Below are 19,243 nucleotides of genomic sequence, written 5' to 3'. Positions count from 1 at the left end.
GAATGAATAAATAAATACATGAAAAAATTGGCAACCAGGGGTGCTGGGTTTGTAGTGCAAACACTAAGCCCCAGTGAGAACCCTGGTGGCAATAAAAAAAATTAAAATACACACACACACACACACACACACACACACACACACACACACTGTCCAGGAGGTGGTACAATGGATAAAAAAATAAAGAAAAAAAAGTGTGGCACTCTATGTAGTACAGAGTATAGCATGTGTTTGTATGTATGCTATAGTCTTCTTTGCATGTATACAGAATATGTCATAGTCTACATTTCTATGGCACGTTACGCTCTCAGTATAAAGCACAGTGATGTCTGTAGTCTGTAGTGCATTCCATTTGCAAACGAACAGTGTTCTCTCTAGTGTATGGAGTCTAGTGTTTGTTCTTTATATAGTATTGTCCGTGTCTACGTAGGATAGTGTTCTCTCTGTGACATATAGTCTATCAGTGTGCTCTCTCTACAGTTTACAACAGATATATGTGTGTGTATATTTTCTGACTTTCAAATCACTTTATAAAATAAAAAATATCAACAAGACCATAGGATCAGAGGGGTACAATTTCACACAATTCCCACCCCCAGAGTTCCATACCCCATCCCCTCCCTTGAAAGCTTTCCTATTCTTTATCCCTGTGCAGTAAAGCATGGACCCAGGGTCATTATGGGGTGCAGAAGGTGGAAGGACTGGCTTCTGCAATTGCTTCTCACTGGACGTTGGCGTTGGCAGGTCAATCCATACTGCCAGCTTGTCTCTCTCTTTCCCTAGTGGGGCAGGGCATTTTTAACTGTGCCAGAGTTACTTTCCATAAGCTGCATTACTATCATCTTGGCACAGCTGATACCCATGCCTTCCTTACTCATTATACCTTTTGCAATAAGCTTCCAGCTGGCATAACTGCCTTTGATCTCGGGTTCCTACAATCCGTGATCCATGCAGCAGGTGGCAGTGACCCTGGTTCGATGGAAGCCAGACTGTGCCCCCTTCCTGGCTCAAGCCCCCAGTGGCACCCATGGAGTTAGCACCAGCATCCTGAAGTCTTCAAGGCTTACAAAGTCCTCCTTGACCTAGCTCCCACCCCCAGCAGTTACTTCATGGACCTCGGTACCTACCCTGTAGCCAGGCTTCCTAGTTACCAGAGGCCAGTGTCCTAAATGACAGCCCCCAAAGTCCACAGGTTATTTTTCAGTCTTCACTTTAACTGTCTCCTTTGCATTAGCAACCTGGAGTCTCCGACAATGGGACACCGAGAATGGTTTCAAGCACAAAGACTGCTTGTGAAGATTGCAGCAGCCCGGCATTCTTTTTGTGAACAAGTCACTCATTATTTTCTACATAGGAATGTATATGTGCACGGTGTGCATATATTAATGAAAGAGATACAGAGAGAAAGATACACACAGAGAGGCAAGTAGAGATCAGAGCCCTGCGCAGCTGTGGCTTACGGTGGTGCTGGGGACTGAACCTGGGACTTCAGAGTCTCAGGAATGAAAGTCTTTTGGCAAAGTCATTATATTGTCTTCCCAGCCCAAGTTTCAGTATTCTTGCTCTCTCTTGGATAGAGGTAGAGATAAACTGAGAGGGAAGGGGGGGATACAGAGACAGACAGACAGACAGACAGACAGAGATACCTGCAGCCCTGCTTCACCACTTGTGAAGCTTTCCCTCTGAAGGTAGGGACTGTGGGACTTGAACCCACATCCTTGAGCACTGTGATGTGTGCACTCTACCAGGTGTGCCACTGCAGGTTAACTTTATTATTGTTATTTTTTAAATTATCTGTATTTATTTGTTGGCTAGAGACAGCCAGAAATCAAGAGCGAAGGAGGAGAAGGAGAAGGAGAGGGACCTGCAGCCCTGCTTCACCACTTGCAAAGCTTTCCCTCTGCAGGTGGGGACCGGAGGCTTGAACCTGGGTCCTTGTGCATCTCAACATGTGCGCTCAACCAGGTGTGCCACCACCCGGCCCCTGCAGGTTAACTGTTCTGAATGTACTTCATCTTCCCTGCGGTGACTGCAGAGGGCATCAGACAAGTCTGTCAGTTTGCTAAAGGTGTGACAGGATCTCAAGTTTCCAACCCAAACACAGTTAGGTTTCTGTGCCCTCTTCCAGATACTCCTGGGCCCTTCTTACAGCACAGACTGTGTCTGCCGACTGGCATTCTGATGAATCACCCTCTACAACTGTCTTCATGCAAGCGAAGAGGGGGATTTCAGTGAACACACCTCCACCGCCAGTAGCGAAGGAGTGGCAAAGCCTCCGCCCACATTCCTTCATGGCAGACAGCAGAGGTGTCCACACTGCAGGTGAGGAGTGACGGCCGCCCTCAGGCTCCTGCCTGGCACTGCAGCAAGCCTTCACCCCCCCTTTCTCGCCCCCCCCTTCATGCTATTTATCTTCATAGCCATCTATTTATGTCAAGAAAGGAAACCTATGAGCACAGCATCTGCTACCAGAGTGACACAATTACTGAATCATTTCCTAAGAGGGAAGGAATCGACAATAAATTGGGGTGAACCTTCAGGTGTTTTAAGAGACGAAACATTAGTCTTTCAATCTCGGTGCCTTGTTTAAGGGGAACATATGGTGTGAACAGCAGAGACAGAGACGTCGCCAGTCCAGCCCAGCCTGGATGGGCCTGATGGCCAGAGGAATGTCACCACCTCTCAACTGGTTGAGCAAAACAGGAACACAGGCATCTCCCACATCCACCAGCCACTCCGTCTCTGTCGTCTCTGTCAAACCCAAATGACACACTCATGGGGTCTTCCCTATTGCCCCTGCAGACACACACGTGGAGTGTTGCAATCCACACTATATACAACCAGTGGCAGGCCTGGGGAATCCCGTAACAAAGTAATAAGAAGGAAAAAAAATCAGGACAATTCCTTCTTGGCTACTTTTTCAGTACTATTAAAATCAACATATATGGAAAGGCCTGGTCTCGGCAATTTCCCTCCCTTCGTTACATTTTACTGGCACTAAATGCAGACAACTTAAGATGACTGTTCATTTTTTACACACTTGGAATTTTTTTTTTTATGGATGCAATCAACAGGTCAATGTGATTCTGAATTCATTCACAATGTCTCTGCTGTATGGATTTTGGTGTCCTGAATGGAGAAGCACTAGGAGGAGAAGGAAAAATGAAAGGAAAAAGGGAGAGAGAAGAAAGGAGATAGAGAAGAAAGGAGAGAAAATAGACAGAATGGGAGACAGAAGAGAAGAGGGAGGGACTGGGAGAGAAGAAAACAGAGAAGAGACAAAAAGAACGGAAATAGGCAGGTAGAGAGCATAATGGTTATGAAAGACTCTGCCTGAGGCCCTAAAGTCCCAGGTTCAATCCCCCACAGAGCTGAGCAATGTTCTGATAAAGAAAAAAAGGAGTGAAGAGAAAAAAAAATGACAGTGAGATGAGAGTGGGAAAGGAAAGAGAAAATGATAAAAGAGGGAGAAACTGGGAGAGAAGAAAATGAAAAGAAAAAAAGAGCATGGGAGAGATAGAGAAGAAGGGAAAAGTCTGAGAGACTGTTTCACTTGTCCCCAGATAAGTACGTCACGTTTCAGTTCAATAGCCTCACATTCTCGGAGGAGGACTCTGGCACCACTATCCCCATCTCTCTCAAATGTATCTGTCTCTTCCATATGTCTCTCTGGGTCTTTCTCGGACATCTCTGTCTCTCAGATGTCTCTCTGTATCTGTCTCTCACATCCCTCTGTCTCTCAGATGTCTCTCTCAACACTCTCTCTCTCAGATCTCTCTCCCTCCTGCCCTCTGTCCAGCAAGGCGGAGCAACATTGCCCAGACACGCCCCCCCCCAGCACTGCAGCCCTAAGCCCCACTCCCAGGAGGCCTAGGAAGGTGATGGGCCCCCCAGTCCCCAGCTAGCCCCCAGCTCCTCCCCGCCCAGGCCTTACCTGCCAGGCTGCCCGGCCTCTGCAGCGTGGCGGTGGCATAGAGCTCCGAGTGCTTGGCGTAGGGCTCCGCGGAGTGCACCAGGCGCTTGGTGGGCGACAGCGTGGCGTAGGTGCCAATGGAGCTCAGCTGGTGCAGGGGCGACGAGGAGGACAGGGCGGACTGCACGGTGGGGGGGGAGGTGACACGGACGGGGGACAGGCCGGCCGAGGACACCACGATGTTGATGGGCGAGCTGGTGCTGTAGGACTTGGCCAGGCGGCTGGGCGACTGCTTGGGCGAGGCCCCCCGCGCCGCGTAGGCCGCCCCCTCGGGCGCCGAGCCCCCGCGCTGCAGCTTGGTGGGGGAGCCCTGCGCGGCGCCCAGCGGAGAGCCGCCCCGGGGGGGCGCGGGCAGCGTGGAGCTGGAGTAGTAGAGAGCAGCCGGGGGCGCGTCGGGCAGGTGGAAGGCGCTGCCCAGGCTGGGCGCGAACGGCTCCCGTGGCGGCGGCGGCGGGGGCGCGGGCTCGGGGCCCCCTAGGTGGCCGGGCCGGCTGCTGGAGGCCTGGGCAGGAGAGAGGGAGAAGGGGGCGCTGAGCGGGGACTGGGGGCGGGGGGTAGTGTGTGTGTGTGGGGGGTCCCTGCCCGCACTGTCCCGGGCGCACCGGGGTAGAGGAGGGGGCCCCGGGTGCAGGAGGGGGCGTCGGGGTGGAGGATGGGGTCTCAGGTTGGAAGAGGGGGGTCCCGGGTGCAGGAGGGGGGCGTCGGGGTGGAGGATGGGGTCTCGGGTTGGAAGAGGGGGTCCCGGGTGCAGGAGGGGGCGTCGGGGTGGAGGAGGGCCCCTCGGGTTGGAAGAGGGGGTCCCCGATGCAGGAGGGGGCCCCGGTGTAAAAAAATAAAAGGGGGTCCCGGGATGGAGGAGACGGCCCTGGGGTGCACAAGGGGGACAACAACACACGGAGGGACTTTAGGCTAGAGGAGGGGACCCCAAGGTGGAGGAGGGGGCCCGGGGTGCAAGAGAGGGTCCGGGGGCGGAAGAAGGGGTCCCAGGATAGAGGAGGGAGTTCTGGGGGGCAAGAGGGGACCAGGAATGCACGGGAAAACCTTGGGGTGAAGGAGGGGGGGCTCCGAAGTGAAAGAGGGAGTTCCGGGGTGGAGGAGGGGGTCCAGGGTGCAGAAGGGGGCTCGCGAGGTGGAGGACGGAGTCAGGGGTATAGGGGGACCTAGGGATGAAGGAGGCGGCAGCGGGGTGGAAAGGGAGCTCCAAGGTGCTAGCGGGTGTGTCGGGGTGGAGGAGGGGGTCCTGGGATGCAGGAGGGGACCCCGGAGCGCACGGCACCTGGATTCGCACTCCCCCTTACCTCCCCATCCCTGGCATTTCTTTTCTAGGGCTGGGTTCCCTTTCAGTTCCCCACCCCCGGACCTCAAGATGCAGGCTATGTCCCAGATGGCAAAAGTGCCTGTCCCCAGGGCCCAGCCCAGAGCTCTGAGCACCCCGACACACAGGCCCCTCCCCGCCCCACCCACCTCGATTTTTCTTTTTTCCCTCCGGCGAAGTTCTTTTGCAAACCACTTCCCCGGGAGAGAAAAAGCTCCTTTAGTTCAGGGCCGGCTAATGGCCTATCCCACAATACCCGGGGGTGCTAGATTGGGACTTTGGGTGCAAGAGATGGGGGGGCGGGGCGACCTCGGGGCGCTTGGCGCTGAAAGGTGCACGCCCATGCCCCGCCCCCATCTTCAGAATTCTTTCTGCAACTTGAGCGCTTTGCAGGCAAAGGGCCCACCTCCATTTGCCTGGGGGAGCTGGGGGGAAGGGGGTAGGGGGAACCCACAGTCTCCTAGACCCAAAGAGGCCTCCTCCCCAACTTCCTTGGTCTTGGGCAGGGTGAAGAGACCCCAGCCGGTGTAGCCAGGTACTGGCTATGGGGGGCAGGGGAGGGGTGGCGGCTGCAGGAAACCCGGGACACACAAAGGCAAGGTTCTCCAGGCACCAAAACTCAGGAACCCCAAACCTTCTTACCCAACCCTGCACCCCACTTCTGGAGCTAGGCCCATACTCCCAGAGGGGGAGAAATGTTAGGGTAAGATGGCCATAAGGGTCTGAACCCCAATTCCATCAGGGCTCAGAGAGAGAAAAGGGAAAAAGGAAGAACACTCAGAAACAGTAATAGCTGTAGGTGTGACTTAGAAAGGAAGAGAAGGCAGGCCGACAGAAAAAAAATGGGCAAAAGTATAGACAGACTGACTGTTATAAAATAATAGTTGACCCTTATCTGTGACCGTGGGATAACCACTTCAGTTTAGAGTGGAGAGAACGGGGACACAGAACTCGTGGTGGGAACCATGTGAAATTACATCCCTGTTATCTAATAATTCTGTAAATCAATATTGTCACTAATAAAAGACAGACAGAGAGAGAGAGAAGAAGGGAGATAGAGAAAAAGAGATTCTACTTAACATTTATTAGGATGCCTTTGCAAAGAGTAAAGGGCTGATGACTTAGACATTTTTAAGGCCCCTCCCCCAAGCAGGACCCTGGAAACCCATCCCAACTGTCTGGGCTCAGCTTTCTAGAGTAATTAGGCCATTTCACCGCAGCCCCCCCCCCCCCCACTGCTTTGCATTTCACTGCAAACTCCACAGTTGGCTGTGATGAAATCTCAGCTAAGGAACTTGAAGAACAAGCATGCATTCTGCATTAGCAATAAATATGCCTGGCATTCCAGTATTAAAAAGTAAGACCTTGTGGGTGGAGGTAGAAAGCATATGGTTATACAAAGAAACTCTCATGCCTGAGGCCCCAAAGTCCCAGGTTCAATCTCCGGCACCACCATAAACCACAGCTGAGTAGTGCTCTGGTGGTAATAATAATTATAATACCTTGCTGGGGCCGGGTGGTGGCACACCCTGACTGAGAACACATTACAGTGCCCAAGGACCTGGGTTTGAGCCCCCGGTCCCCACCTGCAGGGAGAAAGCTTCAGGAGTGGTGAAGCAGGACTGCAGGTGTCTATCTCTCTTCCCCTCTCCATTTCTGACTATCTCTATTCAATAAATAAATAAAGATAATAAAAAAATAATACCTTTCCAACACATATCTGTAACCTAGGGAGAAGGAACATTGTGGAATTATCTAATACCCTAATATCGTATGGTTTTGTAAATCATCAATTTTTTAAAAATAAGACTTCTAGATGTAATAGGACAACTGCCAGTGTAAAGGCTAAAACAGGCTCCCTTTTCTTTCTTTTTAAAAGTTACTTATTATTATTGGATAGAGACCATCAGAAACTGAGAGCGGAAGGGAAGATAAGAAAGGAAAAAATAAAAAGACACCACTCGTGTCTGCTTCCCCATTAATGAAGCTTTCCCCCCTGCAGGTGGGGACCAGGGCCTTGAGTACAAGGCCTTGTGCACTGTAGTGTGTATGCTTAATCAGGTGCACCACCACTTGGCCCCCAGGCTCCCTTTCCTAGCTGTGAGGACTGGCCTTCAACTCTTTCAGCCTCTGTCTCTCACTTTTAACAGAGCCATGCTACCCCTCTACCCCACACCTTCTCCCCAGGTGCTTCTTGAAATGGAAGCCCGTGGCCTCTTGTTTCCTTAGGAGAACACTAAAGGGGACATGGTGGGGAGCAACCAGTTGGATGGGGAAGCTCTTTCCCCAGTCCAGTCTGGAGACAAATCTGCATTTGAATGAAAGTGCACAGCCCAACACTTCTGGATTAGAGGATGGGGTCTTCCCTTTTCTGAGAACAAACTGGTGTGAAATAAAAGGGAAGTAGGATTGCATGAGAGAGAGAGATATCAGTTGGGGAAGGCAGGGAATTGGCCTGGGAGGAGGAAGCAGCAGAGGTGCAGGAAAGAGAGAGAGAATGACTGAACAGATGCTTGCCATTAACAGTTCCAATTATGCCCTTCCGCCCATTTTGGAAAGGCATTTGGCAAATAGCAGGCCAGACACTTCATCTCACCAGCGTGGCCTTCCAAGTCCTCTCTGGCTGTGAGGGTCTGTCGAAGACAGGGGGAGATTACTAAGCAGTATCACAGATCTCTGTGCAGAGCAGACTGGAGCTGGAGGGACATACACAGATAGCTGAGAGACACCATGGGTGTGAGGTTGGTGGGCATGTTTGGTATAGCTGGGATATTTACTTGGAGAGAGCAGTAGTTAACCATGAACATACCAAGCTTCTTCGTTTTAACATATGAGAATCTCAAGTTCTACATATAGAGAAGAGGGGGGTGGTCCAGGAGGTGGTGCAGTGGATAGAGTGTTGAGGTCTCAAGCATGAGGTCCCGAGTTCAATCCCTGGCAGCACATGTACCAGAGTGATGTCTAGTTCTTTCTCTCTCTCCTCCTTTCTCATGAATAAAGAAAGAAAGAAAGGAAGAAAGAAAGAAAGAAAGAAAGAAAGAAAGAAAGAAAGAAAGCGAATAGGGAGAGGAGATATGAGAGGCATTCATTGTATCTCCTTTTCTCCCACTGGCCAATGCTTTTCTCTCTTTCCTTTTAATTTATTTAGAATTTTTTGTATTATCTTTATTTATTTATTGGCTAGATACAGCCAGAAATTGAGAGAAGGGGGTGATAGGGAGAGAGATAGACACTTGCTACATTGCCAAGGATTGAACTCAGGACCTCCCTTCATGCTTGAGAGTTCAATGCTTTATCCACTGTGCCATCTCCTGGACCACTTTCTTTTTAATAAAGCTTTTTCCTACGTTTACCAACAGTTGTGTGCTATTATTTATTTTAAGAACATATTGTTTTCAGACTCTGTTATAAGCATTATATCCACACACCACATCACATATCGAGAAAGGATCAGTTTACTGGTCCCTTCTCCTTGACTAAAATGCTAGTCAGCTCCTGTCTCTCAACTCTCCACTGACCTCAGCTGTCCTTGTGTTGCTACTCTGTGAGGTACTAAGGGCCCTCATGGCATTGTGGAGTGGGTTACACTTATGTTATACAAGTGGTGAAGGAGAGGGCAGCGTTGCAAAATGTAGCAGAGAGGATACTCCCAGAGAGGATTATTCCCAGCGTTGACATCCATTAACTCCCAGTACTTGACTTGTAGAGTCAGTCCATTGCCTATAAACCACTGACTATTCTATCCCGGACATAAGTGAAGAGAGCAGTAGGGTTATCTTCTGCAACCCACTGAGGTGATGTATTTGGTCTGTTATTTTGCCATTCTACTTCTATGCATATTGCAGCCTTGTTTGCACAGAATACCAACAGGCTCAGGATTCAGACAGTGCTCTTTTGGGGGGAAGTTGAAAGGCCTTGAGAATAGGATACTTTTGAGCCAGAAGGTGTCTCTGCCTTGACATCACCTGTGTTGTTTCTGTGCCTTCTGACACGGCTTCTCCGTGCCTGTGTGTGTGTGTGTGTGTGTGTGTGTGTGTGTGTGTGTAAGGAGGGGGGGCAGGGAGAGAAGGGGAGACCTTTCTCTGCACTTGGAAGCTTATTTCATTTTCCTTTGTTGGGGATTTGACAACGCAATAAAAATCTCACAGTAAAGCCCTACCATGTTTTTAGCCAGTTAACAAGAGACTTGAAGGCCTGGGCTCCAAGGAATCTTGACTTGGGAGGCAGGAGGAAGCTGTGTCTGTGAGCTCAGACTCCCCACTGCCATCCAGGCCCCTGACTCTGGGTCAGGAGAAAGATGTGCCCAGGATCTTGGGCAGTTCAACCTCCAGGGCCAGCTACAAGGGGTGGGACCCCCATCTCCTGGCTTCCAGGGTGCTGAGGGAGAGCCTTCTTACTGGGATCAGTGGTCTGCTTCCCCATCAGCTGCAGACATCAGTCACCTCCCACCTTCCCAAAGTCACCATGAGACTAGACTGGTGAGCCTAACCACTGGGGGCATCTCCCCTTCAGCACATCAGCCTGGGTGTGGTGACTAAGCCCACTGCCAGCAAGTGTTTCTGGGCAGTGCCCCGCATGCCCACCCACAGAGGCAAAGCTGGAGAATACTTTTCAGATGAAGTTTAGGGCATATGGCCTTAGACACCATGAGGAATAAGCTGGGTTGGGGAGAGAGAGAAGGACAAGTAGTGGATTATCTCTCATGTATCCCCAGGACTTCAGAGATAGAGAGGGAAGACTCGCACTGGGTGTAGTGTATCACACCAAAGCCAAGGACTCTTGGGGAGAGGGGAAGAAAGGAGATAGAGAGTCTATGGAGGGCCTGTACATGGTGGGGGAAAGGACCGGAGGTGGACCAGAGGATCTTCTGCAGATGCCAGTCACGGGGAGGTGAGAAATTGCATGCGTGCGTCAACGACCTTCCTGTGCAGCACTGACTCCAGCAATACAATTACTTAAAAATGGGAGGGGAGGCTGGGTAGTGCCACACCTTTCTGAGCACACACATTACAGTGTGCAAGGACCTGGGTTCAAGCCCCTGGTTCCCACCTGTTGGGGGGGAAAGTTTTATGGTAAAACAGTGCTACAGTTTCTTTCTCTCTCTCTCTCTCTCTCTCTCTCCTCTCCTCTCCCATCTCCCTCTTCCCTCTGAATTTCTCTGTCTCAATTAAAAATAAATACAATAAAATTATTTTTAAAAAAACTGCATGTACCCAGATGGTACTCTGACTTCTCTCTCTCTCTCATGTGAAACAGACTCTCTCTTCCCAGCTCTCTCAGAGAGTTTATTTAAAAATAAACCTTTAAAAATTGTGAAACCACATTAAAAAACCAATATCTTTATATTTCTTACTTTTTTAATTAGTAATTTATAAGAGTATAAGTTAACAGGAGTGTACATTAACACAGTTCCCACCCAAAGTTCTGTGTCTTCACACCACCCCCCTAGAGTGAAGCTAAAAATCTGCCCTCTCTCCCCACCCAAATTTTTTTTTACTTCAGTGAGATACTCCAAACTCAGTCAAATTCTACTTTGTTTTTCCCTGTCTGTTCTTCTTTCTCAATTTCTGTTTATGTTTTTTTTTTCCAGAGCACTTATGGTGGTGAAGCGGATTGAACCCAGGACTTTGGAGCCTCAGGCATCAGAGTCTCTTTGCATAACCATTATGCTGTCTAGCCCTACACCAATATCTTTCTTATGTGACTAATATCTACTCTTTTTTTAAGATTTTTAATATTTATTTATTTATTTTCCCTTTTGTTACCCTTGTTGTTTTATTGTTGTAGTTATTGTTATTGTTGTCATTACTGATGTTGTCATTGTTGGATAGGACAGAGAGAAATGGAGAGAGGAGGGGAAGACAGAGAGGGGGAGAGAAGGATAGACACCTGCAGACCTGCTTCACCGCCTGTGAAGTGACTCCCCTGCAGGTGGGGAGCTGGGGGGCTCGAATCGGATCCTTATGCCGGCCTTTGCGCTTTGCACCATGTGTGCTTAACCTGCTGCGCTAATGCCCAGGTCCCCTACCCACTTCTTTTTAACAACAACTGGTTTGAACTGTGGAGATTTGTGGAGACAAGCTATAAGAACAAGCCAGTGTACTCCTGAAAGAAACCATTAGGATGCACATTTCAAAACTCCACCTGGATCAGATGTAGCTTGCCCTACACAGATCTCCACGACCTACAGAAGAGTTCCATACATTTGCTTTTGCATGTACACTGGCATTTCTTTTTAAGGAGAAAGAGGTTCACTCAGACACTCAGAGTGTTCACTCAGACACTCACCCCATTTCTATCAGGCAGACAAAGGAAGATAACTAGATACACATCCTTATTATCCAGCAGGAAAACACCTTCAGTGCTGAGAGAGCTTGAGCTACTCAGCTATTCCTGCAGGAAATGTGTTTAGAAGCTGGTGTTACTCCACAGCCAGCTGCATCTTAACAGGCAACTCCTCTGCTTACAGCAGCCAAAGAAAAGCACCTTCTCAAAGTCTGCAAACCAAAGGCAGGCAAAGGACATCCAGCTATCTCCCAACCCCTCTCTCTGCTGACCCCCTTGGGACCCAGCAGAGGCCCCACTCCCGAGCTTACCTGCATGAAGCTCTGGACTGCACCCCGGGCCTGTGTGGCTCTGCAGGGGGGCGTCTCCCCCAGGGCCAGGGTCTGGTTGCTATGGTAGCTGGCTGGATACTGGAAGGAGGACCCTTCAGGTTTGGAATTGAGCTGAAGTGCACTCTGGGACAGCAGGCTGGGCCCTGCATGGGAAGTCATTTAAGCAGTAAGTGACAGCCTCAGTGAAGCAGAAATGACATGTATTATTTATCAAGAGTAGCCTAGAATTATCACACGCACATGATTCCAGCCAGCTAGGCTCTGAATTCTGAGAATTGAAATGACCATATAATTCAACCTTGGCTCTTAAATAAGATTTTTTTTGTGTGTGTGGTGGTGGTGGTTTAAAGTTCTCAAAAGAGAAGATTTCTTTTTTTTCTTTCCACAAATGATCTCATGCTGACCTACATAGAGATATTTCTTAAGAGACAAATTAGTTAATCAAACAGTTATTCTGGAACCAGACCAGACCAGAAACATCTGAAGTAATGGGAAGGTCTACTTTTTGGTACATGATCACTGTGTTACTATAATCACATCTCCTACCTAAACTACCTTGAAACACTTGAACTCTTTTTTTTTTTTTTTTGCCTCCAGGGTTATTGCTGGGGCTTGGTGCCTGCACCACAGATCCATTGCTCCTGGAGGCCACCTTTTTTTCCCTCCTTTTGTTGCCCTTGTTGTTTATCAGTGTTGTCACTATTATTATTGTCATTATTGTTGGATAGGACAGAGAGAAATCGAGAGGGGAGGGGAAGACAGAGAGGAGGAGAGAAAGATAGATACCTGCAGACCTGCTTCACCACCTGTGAAGCGACTCTTCTTCAGGTGGGGAGCCGGGGGCTCGAACTGGAATCCTTACGCTGGTCGTTGTGCTTTGCGCCACGTGCGCTTAACCCACTGTGCAACCTCCTGGCCCCCACACTTGAACTCTTTTAATCAGTGACACCTTCTCTTGTATAAACAGTGACACAATTCCTCAGTGCCCGAAGGGGAGACAGAGCTTAAAATACTAACAGCTCTTCCTACCAGGTAGGCTCGCCCAGACCTCCCTTGGTGTGTGACTTCTGTATCAAAGAACAGAACAAAAGAAAAGATACAACACTACAACCACTGAGCTAATAGGGCTGATGTTACAAGTGATAGAGACAGGAGAACCTTCCCTGGTGTTTGTTTTAACTTCACAGACGTGAAGACACAGTGTTTTCTTTCCTTGCATTCTATTTAGATAGGATCCTTGCATTTATCTGCCCTTCTCCTGAAGAACATCTTGAATTGGATCGCACTCACTGGGATGAGCTCAAGTAAAGAGGCGTGCAAGTATGTATACTCGCTATTTCTTCTTGTGGAATTTTTTAGAGAGGGGACTGGAGAAAAAAAAAAGAGTGAATTGAAGAAATGGAGGTGACCACACAGGCTCTTTTAGGTCCCCTTAGTCACTGCCAGTCATTTCTGTTTTCCGATGGAGGGTAATTACATACAGACAGAGCTACCCTTCATCTGCCTCTTTCTGTTTTATTTATGTATTGAGTGACTTAGCATTGGTTTACAATGCTAAAAGCTCTCAGTATAGTTTCACACACACACACACACACACACACACACACACACACACACACACACACACACATGCGTGTGTGTGTGTGTGTGTGTCTGTATGTGTGACTTACCACACCAGTCACCAAATTCCCAACACCAGCACACCAAATGGAGCCTTCCATTTAATTCTTTGCCCTCCATTCTTCCTTCTGATAGCCATCATCATCTTCACTGAATCTAAGAGTCACTTTGAGTATTGTTATTTTATCAAGTTCCTTTGCTTCAGCTAATTTACTTTCCAGTGAATTGTCTTTTACTTTCAGACTCATTTCACTTATCCTTGGATATTTTAAACTGTCTTCTCATTTTAGCAAACCATCTAAGTTTCAGTAAAATTTGAGTGCCATATATATATATAATGTTTTTAAAAAAAGGATATGCCTATGTGACCTCAGACCTACAGGGATGCAGAGGTCACACAGCTTCCTGTGCTGAACATGGGCCCCAGATCAAATCGATGGGGTTTACAGTCAACAATATTCATACATTTTCCCCATATTTGGGAGTGACTCTCTTCCCTGATCCAGCTTTCTGGTCCTTTTTCCAGCCATGGCATCATCTCCACAGACAATAACTTGGATCCACCTGCATATCAGATGTCAAGCTCAGGCAAACACTAGTAAAGTCATGGGCCCCTTGGAAGAGACTTAAAATAGACCTACTAGCTTTTTCTAAAATGAAGACACCAAATCTTCATATGCAATATTCCAGCCTTTAGGTTCATGATTAATCAACAATTTGTTCTACTTTATATCTTAACTCTTTTTCAATCACCAGGTTCCAGATGCTACCATGATGCCAACCTGACTTCCCTGGGCAGACGACCCCACCAATGTGTCCTGGAACCCCGCTTCCCCAGAGCCATGTCCAACTAGGGGAAGAGAGACAGAGAGAGAGAGAGAGGCGGGGGGGCTAGGAGTATGGATCCACCTGCCAATGCCCATGTTCAGCGGGGAAGCAATTATAGAAGCCAGATCTTCCACCTTCTGCATCCCATAATGACCCTGGGTCCACACTCCCAGAGGGATAAAGAATAGGAAAGTTTCCAAGGGATGGGGGGTATGGAGTTCTAGTGGTGGGAACTGCATGGAATTGTATGCCTCTTATCCTATGGTCTTGTCAATATTTCCATTTTATAAATAAAATAAATTTTAAAAGGATATGCCTTTGTGTTAAGTGAAGTTAGTAAAAAAGAGAAGGATAAGTACCAGTCTCACTTACAGTTGGACCTTAAGGAATAGGGACAGAAAGAGGAAATACAAGAAGAAACTTGTGGGGTGTATTACACCAAAGCATAAGACTGGAGAAGAAGGGGTTGGAAGGGAGAGGAGGGTCCTGGCGGCCTGATGTCTGATGATGGAAAAGATTTCAAATTGGGGTGAGAATGTTCTGCAGACATTTCTCATGGGGAGACTTAAAAAAAAAAAAACCTGTACCTGGGCTGGGGAGATAGCATAATGGTTATGCAAAAAAGATTTTCATGCTTGAGGCTCCCAGGTTCAATCCCCAGCATCACCATAAGCCAGAGCTGAGCTGTGCTCTAGTCTTTCACTGTGTATTTTCCTGTCACTAAATTAAAAAGTAATAAAAATATCTTTAAAATTATACCCATATATCTGTGACTGTCCTTTAAGCCATTTAACTCCCAATAAGTAAAAGACTAGCATATGTTAACTTGTTTTCTCTTAAATAGTCACTATTCACAGAATCAGTTAAGACCTTCTTCCTTTCCTTCTAATTCCCTATTAGAACTTTTAAACAATCAATGCACAATAGTTTTCCCCACTGAGTATCTAGTCACAGTACCACTGAGCAACACAGGTAAGATTTGATGTTTTGGAACCTTCAAAGGTTCTGGGTGTTTGGCGGGGGTGGTGGTGGTGGTGGTGGTGGTGGTGTCATTTTGCTTTTAATTTGGACAATACAGCCCCCAGAAGAGAGTTGAGAGCAGATGGCGAGGTTGCGATTGCCGGTGAAGCATCGTTCCACCTGTGCCGACGGCATTATGCTCATCAGCAGACAGGCTGTGTCTCTAGGGAGCTGGCGTTCAGAGCTCCATTCTGCATGTCAGAAGCATACTGTCTGCACTGCTGCTGTGACAGACACAGGAGTCAGAGACAGTGAGAGTCAAGGAGGTGTTCTGTGTGGCCAGGTTGAGGGGCAGGTGGAGAAGAGGGAGAGCAGCAGAACAGAGTGAGCATGGATGGTGGGTGTGTGGGTGGCGGGGTATCGGAACCACTGCAGGAGGAAGAGGAAAAGGCTGCAGCACTGCAGGGAACTGCGGCCAAGGCCAAGAATGTCACCCTTGGTCCCCATGACCCTGGTGACCACAGCCTAATGGAAGAGGGTGAGGGATGGTGAAAGAGCTCAAGTCCTTCAAGGGTCATGATGACAGGTGGTTTCCTTGCTGGACTTTCTTTGGCTGTTTCTCTTCTTTTCTTTTGTTTGCTTCTTTCTTTCTTTCTTTCTTTCTTTCTTTCTTTCTTTCTTTCTTTCCCTTTCTCTCTTTCTTTCTTTCTTTCTTTCTTTCTTTCTTTCTTTCTTTCTTTCTTTCTTTCTTTCTTGTTTTAATCATGTTTCTCACCAGGGATAAGTGTATACAACAAATTCATTGCTCACAGCAGCCTTTTCCTTCCTTCCTCCCTTCTTCCTGTCCTTCCTTCCTTTCTTCCTTCCTTCTTTCTGTCCTTCCATTTTTCTTTCCTTTCCCTTTCTTCCTTTCATATATATATATATATATATATATATATATATATATATATATATATATATACACACACACATATATATATATATGTCATTGATGCTGTTGGACAGGACAGAGAGAAATAGAGGAGGGGAAGACAGAGAGGAGGAGAGAAAGATAGACACCTGCAGACCTGCTTCACTGCATGTGAAGCAACTCCCCTGCAGGCGGGGAGCCGGGGGCTCGAACCTGGATCCTTACGCCTGTCTTTGCGCTTTGTGCCACCAGTGCTTAACCTGCTGCCCCACCGCCCAGCCCCCTTCTTGTTTGTATTTTTTATTAGCCATTAAATATTAATGTATACAATTCTGAGATAACAGAGTTATAATTCCACACCGTTCTTATCACCAGAGATCTGTGCCCCCATTCCCTTCACTGGATACTGCAGTGTTCTCCCTAGGCCATGGATATGGGTTGACTATTTTTTCTATTTAAATATATATATAGTTGCCCTTTTTTTTTTTCTATGATCCTGCCTTCTCTTCCTTTCAAAGTCACACCTACACTTATTACAACTTCTAAATGTTTTTCCTTTTTTCTTCTCCTCTCTCTAGGTCCTGATGGAATTGGAGTTCAGAGCCCTCTGGTCGGCTTCCCCTAACCCCCCCTCCCCCCACCACTGAGGGTATAGACTTAAATTCTTTATGGGTGCAGAAAGTGGGAGTTCTAGCAGCCTTTTCTATTTCCTCTCCTCTCCTGCCACCCCCTCTCTTCCCTTTCCTTTGTTTCTTTTTTCTTTGTGTTTGATGGGAGAGAGAGTAGTTGAGCGGAAAAGGGAAGACAGAGACAGAGACAGCAACAGAAAGACAGACACCTGCAGACCTGTTTTACCACTTGTGAAGTTTCCCCTCAGCAGGTGGGGACCAGGGACTTGAACCTATGCCCCTACACATGTAACTCGTTTGTTCAACTGAGGTGCCTGGCTCCTCTGGATATTTCTCTGGGGACAGTATTACCAGAAACAAGTCTGACACTGACCCTGCCCTCACCCCCTTGGCATATGTCCCTCTAAGTGAAGCAGATAGAACGGTACAGGGAGCTTCAGAAAGGTTAGCTAAGTGAAATCCAGTCACATCCTGAATGTCATGTAACAAGGGGAGAATCGTCTATAATATAAAAAAGCTGAGTAGCCTGGTTATCTGTCTTTTTACAAGGAGAGTGCATGACTTGCAGGAAGTTTTTTTGTGTGTATTTTGTTAGCAACTGAAACAATGTAAATGCTAAGAAGATTCAAAAAATTGTCCTTAGAAATCATGAAAGAGGGGGTTGGGCGGTGGCGCAGGGGGTTAAGCGCATGTGGCACAAAGCACAAGGACTGGCGTAAGGATCCCGGTTCGAGCCCCCGGCTCCCCACCTGCAGGGGAGTCGCTTCACAGGCGGTGAAGCAGTTCTGCAGGTGTCTATCTTTCTCTCCCCCTCTCTGTCTTCCCCTCCTCTCTCCATTTCTCTCTGTCCTATCCAACAACGAACAACATCAACAATGGCAATAATAATAACCACAACGAGGCTACAATGAAAGGGGGAAAATGGCCTCCAGGAGCGGTGGATTCATGGTGCAAGCACTGAGCCCAGCAATAACCCTGGAGGCAAAAAAAAAAAAAAGAAAGAAAGAAATCATGAAAGACTTTAAGAATGGCTAAAAAGATAAGTGGCTTGGTGATGGCACACCTACTATGTGCAAGGACTACCATGTGCAAGGACCTGGGTTCAAGTCCTCAGTCCACAATAATAAAGCCTATAAAGTTGTGATATACGTACACATATATATGTATGTATACACACACAATGGTATATTATTTGTTAAAAATACCCGAGCCATCTCCTTTGCCTCATCTTAAAAGAACCTGAAGGAATCATGTCAAGGGAGACAACCCTAAAGAAGGACGACAAATACCAGGTTATCTCACTCATAGCCGGACCTCAAGAAACAAGGACAGAAATGGCAAACACAAGGTGAGACTTGGTGTATTGCACCAAAGCAAAGGACTCTGGGGAGGGAAGGAGGAATCAGGTGGAGAGGGCTTTGGGGTCCTGGTGCAGGATGGTGGAAAAGGTGGGGATATGAGTGTTTGGCAGACATCTATAGCCAAGAAATAAGAACTTGTGCCTACGTATTGACAACTGTACTGCAAACCATTAACTCCCCAATAAAATGATAAAAGAAAGAAAGATTATGAACTGTGCTGTTTTGAACATAGATGTATACATATCTTTTTGGCTGTGTGTTACAGAGTTCTTGGGGGTATATCCCTAGGAGAATTACTGGATCATATGGAAGGTCCATCTCCAGCCTTGTGAGGGTTCTCCAGACTGCTCTCCACAGGGGTTGGACCAATTTACATTCCCACCAGCAGTATAAAAGGGTTCCTTTGTCCCCACAACCTCTCCAGCATTTGTTGCTGCTCTTGTTTTTGATGTATGACATTCTCACAGGGTGAAGTGTTATCGCAGTGTTGCCTTTATTGCATTTCTCTGACAAGCAGTGACCTCAAGCATTTTTTCATGTTTGTTAGCCTTTTGGATATTCTGTTCATATCCTCTGCCCATTTTTGGATGGGATCCAAAAATGGGATCCAAGTTTGGTGAGCTCTTTATATATTTTGGTCATTAGTCTCTTGTCTAATATATGGTGAAGATTTTCTCCCATTCTGTGAGAGGTCTCTTTGTTTGGGTATTGGTTTCTTTTGCTGTGCAGAAGCTTCATGATTCATAAATCTTTCCCCCTACAGGTAGAGACCAGGGGCTTTAACCCTGGTTCTTGCATACTGTAATGTGTGAGCTTAACCAGGTGCACCAATGCCTGGTCCCATAAATGGAATTTTAGAGCAGAAAGGTAGCCCTCAAAGTCACCAGGATGGGAACCCTGTAAAAGAACGTGACAAGATTTTCAGAAAGGTAATTAAGTTATCAATTTAATTCCAATGGCTTATTTTGCCACTAGAAGAACAGTGATATTAACAAGAAGGTCCTAAAATAAACAGCCACCAGAAGTG

At 47.5% G+C, this 19,243-nt stretch overlaps 1 protein-coding gene across 5 annotated transcripts in view; it reads right to left on the bottom strand.

Annotated features, from left to right (window-relative positions):
- Positions 1-19,243, bottom strand: part of CTNND2 (catenin delta 2) — a 767,681-nt gene that overhangs the window by 277,994 nt on the left and 470,444 nt on the right. For all 5 annotated transcript variants that reach the window (XM_060191168.1, XM_060191170.1, XM_060191172.1 and 2 more), the window contains 2 exons: positions 11,885-12,048; positions 3,935-4,475 (listed from right to left, as the gene is read on the bottom strand). In XM_060191168.1, coding sequence (XP_060047151.1) covers positions 3,935-4,475; positions 11,885-12,048 — 705 coding nt within the window. The remainder of the gene's footprint in view (positions 1-3,934; positions 4,476-11,884; positions 12,049-19,243) is intronic.

This window comes from Erinaceus europaeus, chromosome 5 (genome assembly GCF_950295315.1).
Source record: "Erinaceus europaeus chromosome 5, mEriEur2.1, whole genome shotgun sequence".
Classification (NCBI taxonomy): Eukaryota; Metazoa; Chordata; class Mammalia; order Eulipotyphla; family Erinaceidae; genus Erinaceus; species Erinaceus europaeus.
Note: the sequence above shows the minus strand (reverse complement) of the source record. Positions and strands in the feature narration are given on the sequence as shown.